At 39.8% G+C, this 14,146-nt stretch overlaps 1 protein-coding gene across 1 annotated transcript in view; it reads right to left on the bottom strand.

Annotated features, from left to right (window-relative positions):
* Nucleotides 1-13,877, bottom strand: part of LOC132113506 (peroxisome proliferator-activated receptor gamma coactivator 1-beta-like) — a 45,866-nt gene extending 31,989 nt beyond the window's left edge. Inside the window, exon 1 of the mRNA XM_059521297.1 lies at nucleotides 13,499-13,877. Coding sequence (XP_059377280.1) covers nucleotides 13,499-13,579 — 81 coding nt within the window. The 5' untranslated portion in view covers nucleotides 13,580-13,877. The remainder of the gene's footprint in view (nucleotides 1-13,498) is intronic.
* Nucleotides 13,878-14,146: the final 269 nt, after the last annotated feature.

The following is a 14,146-nucleotide window of genomic DNA, read 5'->3' as shown; positions in this document are numbered from 1 at the left end:
GACGGCTCCTCCGGTTTTGGGCAGCCGGCAGGAGTCCCCCGTTCCCTGCTCCTCCCCGTTCCGGCGGATGGCAGCAGGCTCCGGCCACCTGGCGAACGGCGCCGACTCCTCCGCTCCCTCACGGACGGCAGCCGTCTCTCCACATCGTGGGCGGCCGGTAGCGAGCTCGCCCGTCCCCGGCAACTCGCTCCAGCCCACCGCCTCGAGCGTCCATGGCGGCACACTCCTCGCCAGCTCGTTGGCACCGCGGATTCACCACAGCGGCGAGGGATCTTCAGCAGCGCGTCCCTCCTTCTCCCGGGCTTCGGCACCACTGTAACGCTATCAACCTTCATATTCATCCGGAAGAAGGAGGCGGGAACCGGCGGACAATCAAAAACATTTTAATAACAAAATAAACACAAAACAGCGCACCAGCCCCTCACGGACGACTGGTGCGCATAAAATAAAAACCAAAACACAACTAAAAGCCCAGGCCTGGTCCTCTCTCGTCCTTCACTGTCGTCGCTCCAGTTTTATATCCTTCCATCTCCTCCATGGGCCTCGAGACCGGTGGGACGAACAGGTGTAGTTCATCTCCAATCACTCCCCCGGCCTCGCTCCCATGTCCCTCGGCCCCGCCCCACTCGTCACAGTAGGTAATTTACTAAATTTCTTCATTGAACACGATCTTTACTTAATATCCTACTGATTTTTGGCATAAAAGAAAAATCAATAATTTTGACCCATACAATGTATTTTGGCTATTTTAAAAAATATACCCCAGCAACTTAAGACTAGTTTTGTTCTCCAGGTTCACATACTAGTTTGTTTCAACTTCAGCTGAGTGCTGCAAACATGTGTCATTTGAGCTTGAAACTGTGCACAGTCAGAGAGATTTCAGTTGAAAGCGTGCTCAAATGACAAGCCCTCAAACACAAGCCCCCCCGGCTACTTGCCAACATCTAGCTGGGCTTCTGCCAGCACAATCAGCAGAGATGTCCTTGGGAGCCAAACACAACTTGAGGAATGCCTCTGTGACACATCATCACCGAGCTGCCAGGTCATTACTCACCCCTGCTAGTACTGCACTCATCATCTCAACCTGGTAAATCACCACATGCCCACAAAACAGCCCTCCACCTGCTCGCCGCAAGACCCTCAACAATAAGAGGATGTGGTCAACATGTAAACAAATTTGCACGTAATTGACACACTCGCGACTTGAGCTACAGCCTTAAGATTCCACAATGATTCCTGGCCACAGCTTTCTTGCAGTGTCTGTATCTAAGTGATAATGGATGAAATGAACAATCTGCCTGTTTCAGGAGGCCATTGTGCCATTCTTGATGGCGATCAGCCTGCATCCCTTTATTTTCAGTGTCTGGGATTGACATTTGGGTGCTTTTCATTACCGAGAGATGCGCTCCCTGAGGCTTGCGGGAGGAGGGCTCCCCAACCCATCTTCATCTCAGATGAGACCTCCAATGAGGAGGATTTTCTGAATAGCATCATAGAATGGAATGCAATGTAATGCATGCATAAAAAAATACTCAATGGATTTAAGCATGCATATTTGGCTTGCTTTGCAAAGTGGGCAAAGGGTCAAGAAGAATCCATCAAAATAGAAGTTGTAAAGGAAGATTAACCAAATGTGAAGAGATAATCAGTGCTTAGTGGTTAAGCTCTGGCAGTTCACAGGGTTAGGAAGCACAAGGTTTTACACTAGTTTTTGCCTAACTTGGCCTCTTTAGAGCCATTATCCCCTCTGAACTGGTGCAAAATAACTTTTTTATTTTTAGGCCACAAAAGGCCAAAGGTATCAATATCAATCAAGTAAAAATACACTTCCGCTTGCCTTTTAAGTGGGTGTCAAAACCAGGGTGAAAACTGCTGATGGGAAGAGATCAGTGCTGAAAACTTGTTTATATGGTCAAACAGTCCTGTTAAAACAGCAAAGCCACTGATCTGTGTTGTCGGCGTGCATGTGATTTTGGAGTTCGCACAGCACCATATTAGGAATAAGTATAGGATTGAGTAAAAAATAGAGACAAAGAGCATTCATTTCTCAAAGTGACAACTCCAGACCCCCGGGAGAATCTGAAATCTAAGAAATATTGCGTCAATGGGCTCGAAAACAGACGCCAATGATAAGCTTCATGTTCTATCAATGCATCTGCTATCTAATCGTGTGCAAAAGCACATGTGCTCTTCCATACGAGGAGGGGTACTTTGAACTTCACAGCTGTCTGATCAAAGGGGACGGTCTTTTGAGTTTCCACAAACAACCAATTCCCTGCTCTGTTGTCCCAATCCGTGCCTTCAAATTCAATCATGCCAGATTATATCCTACTATAGGGAGCCATAACACATGTAAATATAATCTGCCAGACAAAAGTAGAAGGGCTATGTAGCACCTGTTCTTTTTGATGCATCTGCCCCCCTCATTCAGTGACGTCTCTTTTCATCCCAAGCCTGCATCTGAAAAACGATGATAATTTGGCCTTGAAAAGAACCTGACCCTGGAGAGGATGGGAAATGTCCATCTCCCTCTCCTTATAACCATGAAACTGTGTAAAACTCATTTTCAAAAGCTCTGCAGTAAATCTCTGACAGGCAGGTTAAAACTGGATCAGGCTTTGTGACGAAAGCTGCACACATCCCTAAATCTTGCAGTAAATAAAACAAGACAGCTGTGAGGTGAATCGCGTCCGTCTAATGAATGACTTACCTCATGTTCACCTGATTGGACATCCAGTGGAAGACTAAATCTGTGGTCATCAAGATTGCTCACACTGGGATAATTAGAGCGCCAGCAAGTGTCAATGTCTGAATGACCCACGGAAATTGAGTTTTTCAACTTACCGGTCCATGTTTTATTTTTTTTCCCCAAAGTCTGTTTATTATTATTTTTAATTCCATTAGAATTTTTCTGGATTCTGTTTTTATATATATATTCTAGACTCTGTTTTAATCGTTAAAATAAAACATATTAATCAAAAGCATGTCTAATTAATACAAATCATGAAACTTACAAATCTTTAAGGCCCTATGAAATACGATTTATTCTTTTTTTTTAATTCAGTTTTATTATTAGACACTTCTGTGATTTCCATTAATATTTTGCATTCCATTTTAATGGTTAAATTCTTTTTCTTTCTTTTTTTTTTTTAAATACTGTGATGTGTATTTAAATTTTTCTGGTAAATATATTCCTTAATGAATTATTTCTTAACAAAAATTGTTTTAGTAGTAGTAGTACTATCATTACATTAAGTAATATCTATGTGACCATGGACAACAAAACCAGTCTTAAGTGTAAGTTTAAGCTTAAATAAGCTTTCCATTGATGTATGGTTTGTTAAGATTGGACAATATTTGGCCGAGATGCAACTATTTGAAAATCTGGTATCTGAGGGTGCAACAAAAATCTAAATACTGAGAATATTGCCCTTAAAGTTGTCAAAATGAACTCTTAGCAGTGCATATTTTAGTAATCTAAAATTAAGTTTTGATATATTTATAGTAGGAAATTTACAAAATATCTTCATAGAACATGATCTTTACTTGATGATCTTTATCTTATAATTGGCATAAAAGAAAAATCAATAATTCTGACCCATGCAATGTTTTTTTGGTTATTGCTAAAGATATACCCCAGCAACTTAAGACTGGTTTTGTGGTCCAGGGTCACATATACTTCTGTCACAGTTTCTTCAAGTTGAACCAAACTTTTATTTTGAGGGGTTGCTATGAAGACCTTTACGTTTCTGTTCATATATGATATGACGATAGTCTTCTCTCAAAAGAAACTGTAAAATGCTCATGAAGTGACATTCAGAGCAGTTCTAGAGATGTATATGTGTTCATGTACTTGTATATCGTGGAGGCAGAGGCTGAGAACACCACAAAGGTCACATGTGCTTCATTATGTGTATAGTAAACAAAACCTCACATCTGCATCATTCATTCCAACAGAGACACGCAGAACATGCAGGATGCAGCTTAAAATTCACAGACACTAGCCCATATCAAGTTTTGATTAAAGTATACTGACCTATTTTTGATTTATTCATCCAAAATTTGGCAAATTCCGTGACATTCAGCATCATGCAGTAAATTAAATTTTTATAAGTCGATTCTGCTATTCTATCCGCGTTTTCCACATTGCTGAAATCATAAGGCCCTACATCTATTTCACTCTGTTTACAACTCACAGCTTGTGTTTAAACATGTAGTAATGATTTGGAATGTTATTTCAATGCAAGAAAAGCAGTGTCTGATACCAAAACCCTGTTTAAGGCTTTACATATTAATGTGTTAGACATTATGAAAGCAAAACAGCCACTCCAGCACCGCGGATGCTGCACCGAAAGGTGCCGCCTAAATCGGGAAAGCTCTGTGTCACCTTAAGAGCAACTTGATGTATTTGTGGAAGAGAGTGGGAGTTTACATCTTTAGGCTTTCTGTCATTGTGAATTAGTGGGCGTCAGGAATTGTAGGATGCACTTATACAAGTCAAAAGCTCTGCAATTGGGAAACAGGATGGCGTTTTTAGCATTCATTTGCACACAGACGCTTCCTGCCCATGCAATTAGACATACATTTTTAAACTCTTATATTTTTAAACAGACACTCATTAAGAATCATTTTAACATTGTCTTTTAAGTCCAAAAAACACAGCCAGTGTTGATGTGCGGGCAACTGTGCTTTCTGAAAACATCTTCAAATCCCAGTTTTATTAGGTGTATGTGTCTTGAAGAAACAAACACTCTATTGTGCCTCATCCATCCTAATGACCCTTCCGTAAGAGTCGCCCCCAAAAACATTCCAGTCACTCCAAGAGCAAAAGACAATTCTGTTGTGACGCTAGCAAAACAAAGCTGTACACTTCACATGAAAGACCATCACTACAACCCCTGCATGACCCGACTTCTAAGTAGGCAGGATTATATGAGCTACCAACAGTTGGCAACTGTCCCGTGCCATGTGACTGGCTTCTTGTTTGCCATCATGCCGGCTTCCAGAGTCCATGGACATTTAAAAACTCAGATTTCCATTTGAAAGTTGGGAATTTGACTGGAAAGCACAGTTTTCCAATAAAATCCATTCAAATCCGAGCTGTAGCTTAAAGCGTGAATCTGCAACACAAATTTTGCAGTGTGAAATCTGCAAAGCCTGCCTGAAGACCGATAAAAGAAAAGAAGAAAGCACATTTCTAGAGACCTGTCACAAAAAGAGTGTCTGATGTTTACTTTGGGTGAAATAACCTGAGGGAAATACATTCAAAGAAATCAATATCCCATCACAGGCAGGTTAACTTCATCCACGTACCTCCAGCAATGTTTGTCTTCCTCATGAGGGACTCTTTCTGAGAAGAACTCAGACTTCTACTTTGTCCATGATGTGAAAATATGACGTGTAACATGTAAACTTTTAACTAAGATCTGTTAACACCTGATATTTCATACTTGGGGCCCAATATGACATGGGTATGACCTCCTCTAGAGGTTAGGTAATGAATCCTCCACATAAATCTGGTGCAGTGGTTTCATAAAGGCAAAGCAAATATTCAAATGACTGTAATGAAAATGCTAATGTAGCCCAGTGAGATTACTGCATTTGTCCAGGCACAGATTCTAGAAATAGGATCACACACAGCTGCGCCACATCAGGGGAGACTCTGAAAAGCACATAGAGTACTGAGAAAGTACATGAAAGGGCTAATGGAAAAGTGGGAGAACACATTCTGTATAGTGGGTAGAATTCAAGTGTTTGACATAGAATAAAACTGACTCTGGAATTTTCTCTAGCGATTGCTGACATTTTGCCCTGTGGCAATAAACAACTACTATATCCAGAGCTTGTCTTAGTTTATCACACTCTGTTCGAGAAGGGCTGCTTAAGCCACAGATGGACACTACACTGTTGCCTAGACAAACACTGTATTACTGTGCATCTAAATGCGGCAACTGTGAATTTATAATTCATATCAGGGACATACTGCAAGTCAAAATTGAAGGAATATCATCTTGTAGACCTCTACAAATCAGCCATCCATTCACTAATCTAAGTACCACAGTAATGCAACATTTTTAGAAATAGTACCATGGTAATGCCAAGTCCCCTGAGGTACCACATAAATGCACACGAATATGGCAACCATTCAGTAGTGCAGTTAACACTTACTTGTTTTACAGTTCAAAATGCTTATAGCAAGTTAACTTTATGAATCAAGTTTTTGTTTTCACTTGATTCTACTTTCATGTAGATTTCCCAGATTACATCATAACAGTCCTTATTTAGACATTTCTGATACTTGTTTGGGAGCGTCTACAATCCAATCATTTGCAAGTCCTCACTGGTGAAAGGAATGCTAGTGTTTCAAAACACCCACCTTTGTACCCACCTTTGACATGTTCAAAACAAACCGGAATGTGGCGTCAGGCTTTTTACAACCATGAAACAGCAGGGAAGAGTACTAATAATTAATGTGGGACAAGAACAAGATTTAGAACCAGTTCAAGTTGGTCAGTGCTGGACAGTGGACAGTGTATAAAGGTTATGCACTCCAAGAGCAAACTAGTAACGCAGACAGCTGAAATTGCCCAAGACTGACAATTTCCAGAATGGCAGTCAAAAGTTGGCAAAGCTCTCCAAAGCCAAGGGTCATTGCTGAATTAGGCCACAGCCACAGAGATTTGGAGATGCTGGTGAAATTCAAGTTTTCTCATGGGGTGAGAGACTCAGGTGCTCGCTGAATTCCGAAAGGGACTAGAAGTCGATGAACAGACTCTTTCGGATTAGTAACTGTCTCAAGCCAGAACATTCTGTGAAGGAACACTGTGTATTGTTGTTAGGATTGCAAAGGGGCGGAACATTTCTGGTAAATTTCCATGAGAACTTCATCTGGGGAATTTTGGAAATATTCCAAGTTTGAAATTTACCATGAATTTATGGGGAATCAATTGGGAAAATTTCAAAACAATCATATACAAACATAAATATAAACATTTTGTTTGATCATACAAACTAATACAAACTTTTTTGAGGGGGGGTGGTGCTGTGGTGCTTTTTTCATGATTTATTCAAAACACATTCACATTTAGTCATTTAGCAGATGCTTTTATCCAAAGCGCCTTACAAATGACTACAATGGAAGCAATCAAAGCGACAAAAGAGCAATGATATGTAAGTGCTATAACAAGACTGAGTTGGGCAGGTCATACCACCAGGTGGGAACATTTAATTTAAAAGCCTGTGAAAGTGAATTTGTGCCTCTTTGGGATGACGAACGTCGCAGAACGCAAGCTTCTAGAAGCACGTAAGTCTGAAGTAATACATTTAGGTAAAGGGGAGCAGCAGAGCCAGTGCTGGTTTTGTAGGCAAGCATTAATGCCTTGAATTTTATGCGAGCAGCTATTGGTGGCCAGTGCAAATTGATAGACGTGGTGTGACGTGCACTCTTTTCGGCTCGTTATAAAATTAATCTTGCTGCCACGTTCTGGATTAATTGTAACGGTTTGATAGAACTGGCTGGAAGACCTGCCAAGACAGCATTACATAACATTACAAAAAACATGCAACTATAATATGACACACCAAAAACACATCTCCACTTGAATAGTTACTCAATCATCAAGACCAGATGTGGGTCCATTCCTGATGTTTAAAACACAAATAACTGTGTTAACCAAGAATAAGTATCAACTGACAAACATCAAAACCGTTTAAACCAAATTATTTGTAATTACACTTAAGATTTTTGATACAAATGATAAATGTGGTCTATAACACAAGTCGTACAGTACCGAACATTTTTATGATACTTTTAAGGTGTTTTTGAAACCCTTCATAAGTCCACAACACAAGCATCTACGTCAGAATACAAACAAAATATGATTAAGGCTTATTTATGGGCCTAATACTAGTTTTCTCCTGGGTTCAGATAATCCTGCTGATTCTTTTGTGTACCCGTGTGTCATTAGTGCTGCTTGGTAACAGCTCTTAATTATTATCTTATTATAATCAACAAGACCTCCAATTACTATCCACCATACTAGCAAGTCAAAAATGACTAAATTAACAAGGAATATGAAGTATACTTGCCATATTTTAAATGTAGGCTGGCAGGACACACCTACAGCAGGTCTATGTTTCAGTTACTTGCTGTTACGCCATAGACTTGCCTTTAATGATGCCTACATGTTCCCATTTGCCCACCGTGAGTCCCTGCCAGTCTGAGCTTGCCCTCCTCTGATGTCACGCTGCTATGGTAAAATTGGTACGCTCCCTTCCTAGTCAAAACATGCGGAAATGTCCTTAACCTCAACTGCTTTCTCTGCTGTGTCTGACATAAGACAAAAGACTTAACACTTAAAACAACGAGCCTGAATATAGGAATCTCAGTTCTTGCATAATATATAAAAGATAGTTCAGAAATGCAATCACTGATTGCTGGTGATATAAAACTGAGCAAAGTTGTTAATATGATTTTTAAGAGATTTTTATTTGGCCAGTAAGATTCCTGAAAATATCATTATCAGTAGACTTGAGTTGGAAGGTTTGATTCATTTATGTGAATCAGTTTAGTGGAACTGATTCAAACTCTGATTCATTTGAAACCCTCTATTTCAGAGCAAATAATCTATCAAATATTGTTGAAAGGCTGAAAATACATAATTTTTAGCCAAATCACTCCATACCACTTATGAGATCTAAAGACAGGGACCAGATAATAAAGACCATCCAGAGTTTTATAGTCAGGTAAATTTAAACTAAAGCACACTGTAGGACTGTTTATGTGCTTCCACACAGTGTACAAGTGGGGGTTGATATGATATTATAATAACACACCTGCAACTTTGTTTAGCTTGCAAATATACAGGCCAACCTGCATCCATGCAAATGCTTCCTGCAAACTCATGCTTACAACATTGATTTAAACCACTTAAATTGAGACCGAACAAAAAAGAAAATCACATACCAGTCTAATCTGAGCCATGTGAGTGCTTCAGAGATTAAGATATAACCGTATGTTCCAGAATACAAAGGTTGTTTGCAACTTCTCTTTCAGCCGAGGTCAGATTAGGACACCTGATCATTGATAAGTGTGTGCAACTGCTGAGACATAAAACAACAGCAACATGATAATGCCGTCATCAAGCATTTCTCCAGGATACTGCATAAAAATACAGCGAAAGCTTTAATATGTCTCTAAGAAATGAGAGCTATTAGCCAAGACATATCTAAGATGATAATAGTGAGAAACTGAGAAACTATAGAATTGAACTAAACGGCTGCTTACAGATGAAAAACCATAGCTCATCCAAAAATGTAAAATCTGATAAACTATTCACACTACGTTGTTCAGGAAAGACGAGGAGAAATCCAAAATAGGTGAAATTTTTAAGAATATCCTGGCTATTCTTCTCGACTTATCAACATATCATATAGGCCTGTTCACACCAAGTACAATAACAATAAGAATAAAGTTTTAATTGCCCTAATTTTATGAGAACAGTGAATTACACACACCACAACTAAAATGATAACAATACAATGTAACAACATGGTTGGAATTGATTTCAGAAACACTTTTTCCACCTTATGAACGATTAAAAACATTTCTATGCAATCAGAATGAGCAAGAGAGTCAAGTCAAGTAAAGTCACCTTTATTTTTATAGCACTTTATACAATACTGGTTGAGTCAAAGCAGCTTTACAGTGTTAAACGGGAAAATAGTGTGTCGATAATGCAAGGAGACAAAAACAAAGAGTCAGACGAGCAAATGCTCAAGCATTTTAAGGGGCAAAACTCCAGTGGGGCTTTATATTAAGGTGTGGATGCTTAAATAGTTATCGGTATATTTATCTTACTGTTCATGCTTTGGACGGGTCTAGGCTTTTACTCTCTTATGACTGAAAACGAATATTTTTGATTTGCTGTGAGACAAATTCTTAGTAATGCAATTACAGTCCTGTTGCAGAGCATTCTCTTTCAGAACGATTTGTCCATTCCACAAAGCATGTTACTTCATTATGACACAACAAAAACATCTCCATTCTGACAGTTACTCAATCGTCACACTTAAAAGACCGGGAACTGGGTCAATGGTGCGTAACAAAATCTGCAGGTAATAGCATGGAAATGATTGACAAGCACATTCTTCATAATTTTTCCTTTCGTGTTCTACAGAAGAAGCATGCAGGTTTGGAACGTCATGAGCTATTTTTCCTTATTTTTTGGGAGAACTACATTTTAAACAATAGTTACTGCCAAACGATGCACAGAAATGTTGATGTGATCAACATGGGCATCAATTACAGACCACACTCATCCAGATCATCTACAGTTTATGTTACAGCAGATTGAGGACTATAGTTAGAGAAAACATCCTACCCTTGGTCCCATTATCAGACGACTCAATGAAAGCGTTTTTTAACCTTTGATGCCAGTTGAGCTCTTAGCTGATGATGGATTACTATGGGTACATTATTGATATCAAGTCCAAAATTGACATTGATCTGTTACAGAGCATTCCCAGGCTTCCTCACATCCCCAAAGAGAGATGGAGGAGCCAGATGATGGACTCTGGGGCTTCAGAAGAGGAAACAGCCCTTCTAATAAATACAAGTGTGCCCTGAGCAAGGCATGAGACAGCGCTGTAAAGTAATTGGAGTAAAAAAAGCAAAACATAAACTGACGATCCAGAGGCTGAAGCCAATTTATTGAGCCACATTCAGAGGTAAAGCCTTTCTGTGAAAACCAAATCAAATTATTTTCCTGTGATGTTTTATGGTATCTCATTTTACTCTCGCTCTCAGTGGACTTCAAAATTGATAGACTAAAATTGAGCAATTTCTTCAAATCTGATGTCAAGTGAATTCCAACCATGCAGCAAACTCCTACCAGAACATCTAAAGCATCATTTCATTGCCGCTGATTTGATTTTATGGTTCGACTTCACAGCGATGAGGGCAAATTATAGAGAAAATGCTTCAGTAAACAAGCAGACACGGAGTCAATTGTCTGAACTCTCTGTAAAGACCATGTCAACCCTGCATATTTATGATTTCAAATGAGCATGAAATGATGAGTGGAAATGAGGGGGAGGCCCGGCTGACTGACAGGAGCTGGGGGTGGAGGGACTCATTTCATGGTGTAAATACATTTGCCTGACTCTGTCAAGTTAGGTGACTCAGCCCATATCACGGAAGCTGAACACATAGTACTGCAGTGCTGCACATCACGACAATGCGAGCTCGCCTGAGAACTGGTGCAGTGGGATGGATTTCAAAACCTTAAAACGTTCCGATTTTATGCAGTAAATGTGTAAATGTCAACAGCACAACACAAGTATTCACTGAGGGGGGGAACTGAAACTGGAATGCATGAAGGTCTTTTTTCCCACAGCACTAGTGACAGACCGACATATCTGCCAGGCCGATAAAATACCAGCTCATATTTGGCTATTCTGAGATTATCAGCATCTGCCAACAATCCTGGACACTTAAAAAAAAATTGAGTGGAAAAAAACAAGTATTTACTATTTACAATAAGCCTTTGCTGCAAAGCTCTTGATTCTGATTGGCCAATCACAGATTTCAATGACAACTCATTTCAAATCAATATTTTAAGCAATCATTTAATATGTGAGACAACAATACGATCGCAAATCATTATTTATCTCTCGATTCTCATGCAATAATTTAAACTCAAATCAATATTATTATTTTTTTTTAAATAAAATCAATATTCTACTAAATTATCTGGTAACAACAACAATGCAATAAGTGGGAGATGGTCTTTAAATTTCACAACGTAATACAAAACATGGAATACACTGTAGCCTACTGGATAGGGAATTTAGGAGATAAGATACAGTCTCAATCCAATTGTGGATTCCTCGAATAAGCACCGTCCGGCACGAATGGCATTTTTTGCATGAATGTAAATATAGCTTATAAATGAAAAAGGTGCGAAGCTTGCGCTCTTCAGTGGCTAGAGAGATTGATCCCGCCTCGCGCTGGTTCTACGTCTCTCAGCGTCGAGCACATGACTGCAGTAACTGTGTTCTGTAACTCAGTCACGAGGATGGAGTACCATTACACTGACCAGACAGCGAGCTCAACCCAATAACCCGAAACGAGCACATTTACAGCGCTAATAATATTCACACTGACACGAGGACACAGGACAACATCACCGAGCGTTTCCTCAAAGTGTTCAAATGTTACGAAAACGAGTCGACACCTTTCAGTGACGCCGGACACACCGTTCACGGAGCGCGCGATTTGCAAACATGCACGAACTGACGATTTAATTTATGATACGAAAATTAGTTTTCCCCGGCACGTGCTAAATTTTGAATTTAAAACAATAAATCAATGCACCGCATCCTTAACCTCATCCTTGTCCTAAAATCTCTAAGTGTATTATTCCAGTGAAAGTATCCGTGTTTCTAAGCAGGCTTTTGAAGCGTTATATTGTAACTCCCTATTCTACGCGTTATGTATCTATAAATAAACACTTTGCGATTGCCTGCTTGACATGAGAAGTGTAGAACGCACAGCGTTTATTTATTAATATCAACAGCACACACTGGCACATGATGCAGAGATCGCTTGACTACTTCTAATTAGCATCAAGCTCGTTTTGTAACAGTTACGCAAACGCTTACGAAAACAATGCATTTCGTAAATTGCGCAAAGAGTTCCGTTCTCTATACACATGTATAACACCTATATACATACATTTTGTAAACATATGGTACATTTTGTAAAGGCCTACAGTGCTGTGTATCAGTTTTTCAACTGTACAGCCTAAGTGATATAATGCATTCGGTTTGAAGCTTTATTACAGTTTAGCTAAAGAAAGCCGACCAGGTAGGTATGAATATGAATTAGCTAAACAAATACTGATCGCCTCTAATAACTGCACTAACAGTAGTAACATGCACCGACTAATAATTAGGAGATGCAAAAAAAAGAGAGAGAGACAATACAATCTAAGTAAAAAAAAAAACTGAAACCCCCCATAGTTTTCAAGGTCTATATTCATTTCCATCTACCTCACAGTGAACTCGTACGGAATCAGAGCGCATATAATGTATATATTATCAAGCAACTAAAAGTCAAGTTCACCACAACACCCACGTGTCACATACTCACACACAGACCGGGAAATTGCTGTGGTTTTTGTCAAACTGATGAACACATCTGAACTTATTCTGTTCCGCTTGTGAAGTTATTCACCTTCGCCTAATCGCTAGCCCTCGAACGCAGACTTCAAAGGAACGAATATTTGTCTATAAGTCGCTTTTCGCATAGATGCATTATTTCCTGTGAACTCCACGTGAAGCGAAGACGTCAGGGACTCCAGACGCCGGCTGAGACGCGCTGACAGCATCGCCGAAATGATGCGAGTATATCGCGCCACAGACAGTTGCATGCTAAAATACACCCGGGGGAAAAATAGCCATGCTTATGCCTTATCCGAAATGGTGCATGGCTTACCTGGCTGCCGGAGTTTTCAGTCAAGTAATTGAAGACAAATGAAGAGAGCTCGTCGTCTAACAGTGAAGCGCAGTCCGCCATCTTCCAAAGAATGAGATGAGAGGAGCCAGAGAGCCCTGCTATACTGCTCTCCCCGCGTGCAGTGAGATCTCCAACCGACCGAGGGCAGTGTGCTGAGGTGCCTCAGGGCTTCTCAATCATTGCTGGATTAAATAAAACTGCATAAAAGTGAATTCTTTCAAGGTGTAGGTGGGTTAAACACAGGTTGGTGGCTGAAGAAGGACGTGGGGACTATGCTGCAGGATGCATGTTCCCAACTGTAACTGAACCTGCTTGTGCTGTCTAGATTACAGTGTCTATGACTCATTTATGATGCTACTTCATGACGCCTAAAGTCCATGCTTTGTGTGGGTAATATATACTGACCATCCTTTTACCATATAGCATCTCCATATGTGCACATTGCAGTAAACACAGCAAGCATTTTTGAGCGTCAGCATTCTGCTTATGGTGCTCAAAATCAGCCACTGTTAATATAGTCATTTTATTATTATTATTATTAAAATGTACTAGTGAGTCTATCAACTTATACTGAGGAAGAATGTAGCTTATCTTTAACTCTTGTACTACAATAATTAAAATTGATTA

The sequence above is a fragment of the Carassius carassius genome, chromosome 33 (assembly GCF_963082965.1).
Source record: "Carassius carassius chromosome 33, fCarCar2.1, whole genome shotgun sequence".
Lineage (NCBI taxonomy): Eukaryota > Metazoa > Chordata > Actinopteri > Cypriniformes > Cyprinidae > Carassius > Carassius carassius.
The sequence above is the reverse complement of the archived record's forward strand: the minus strand, read 5'-3'. Positions and strand labels throughout refer to the sequence as shown.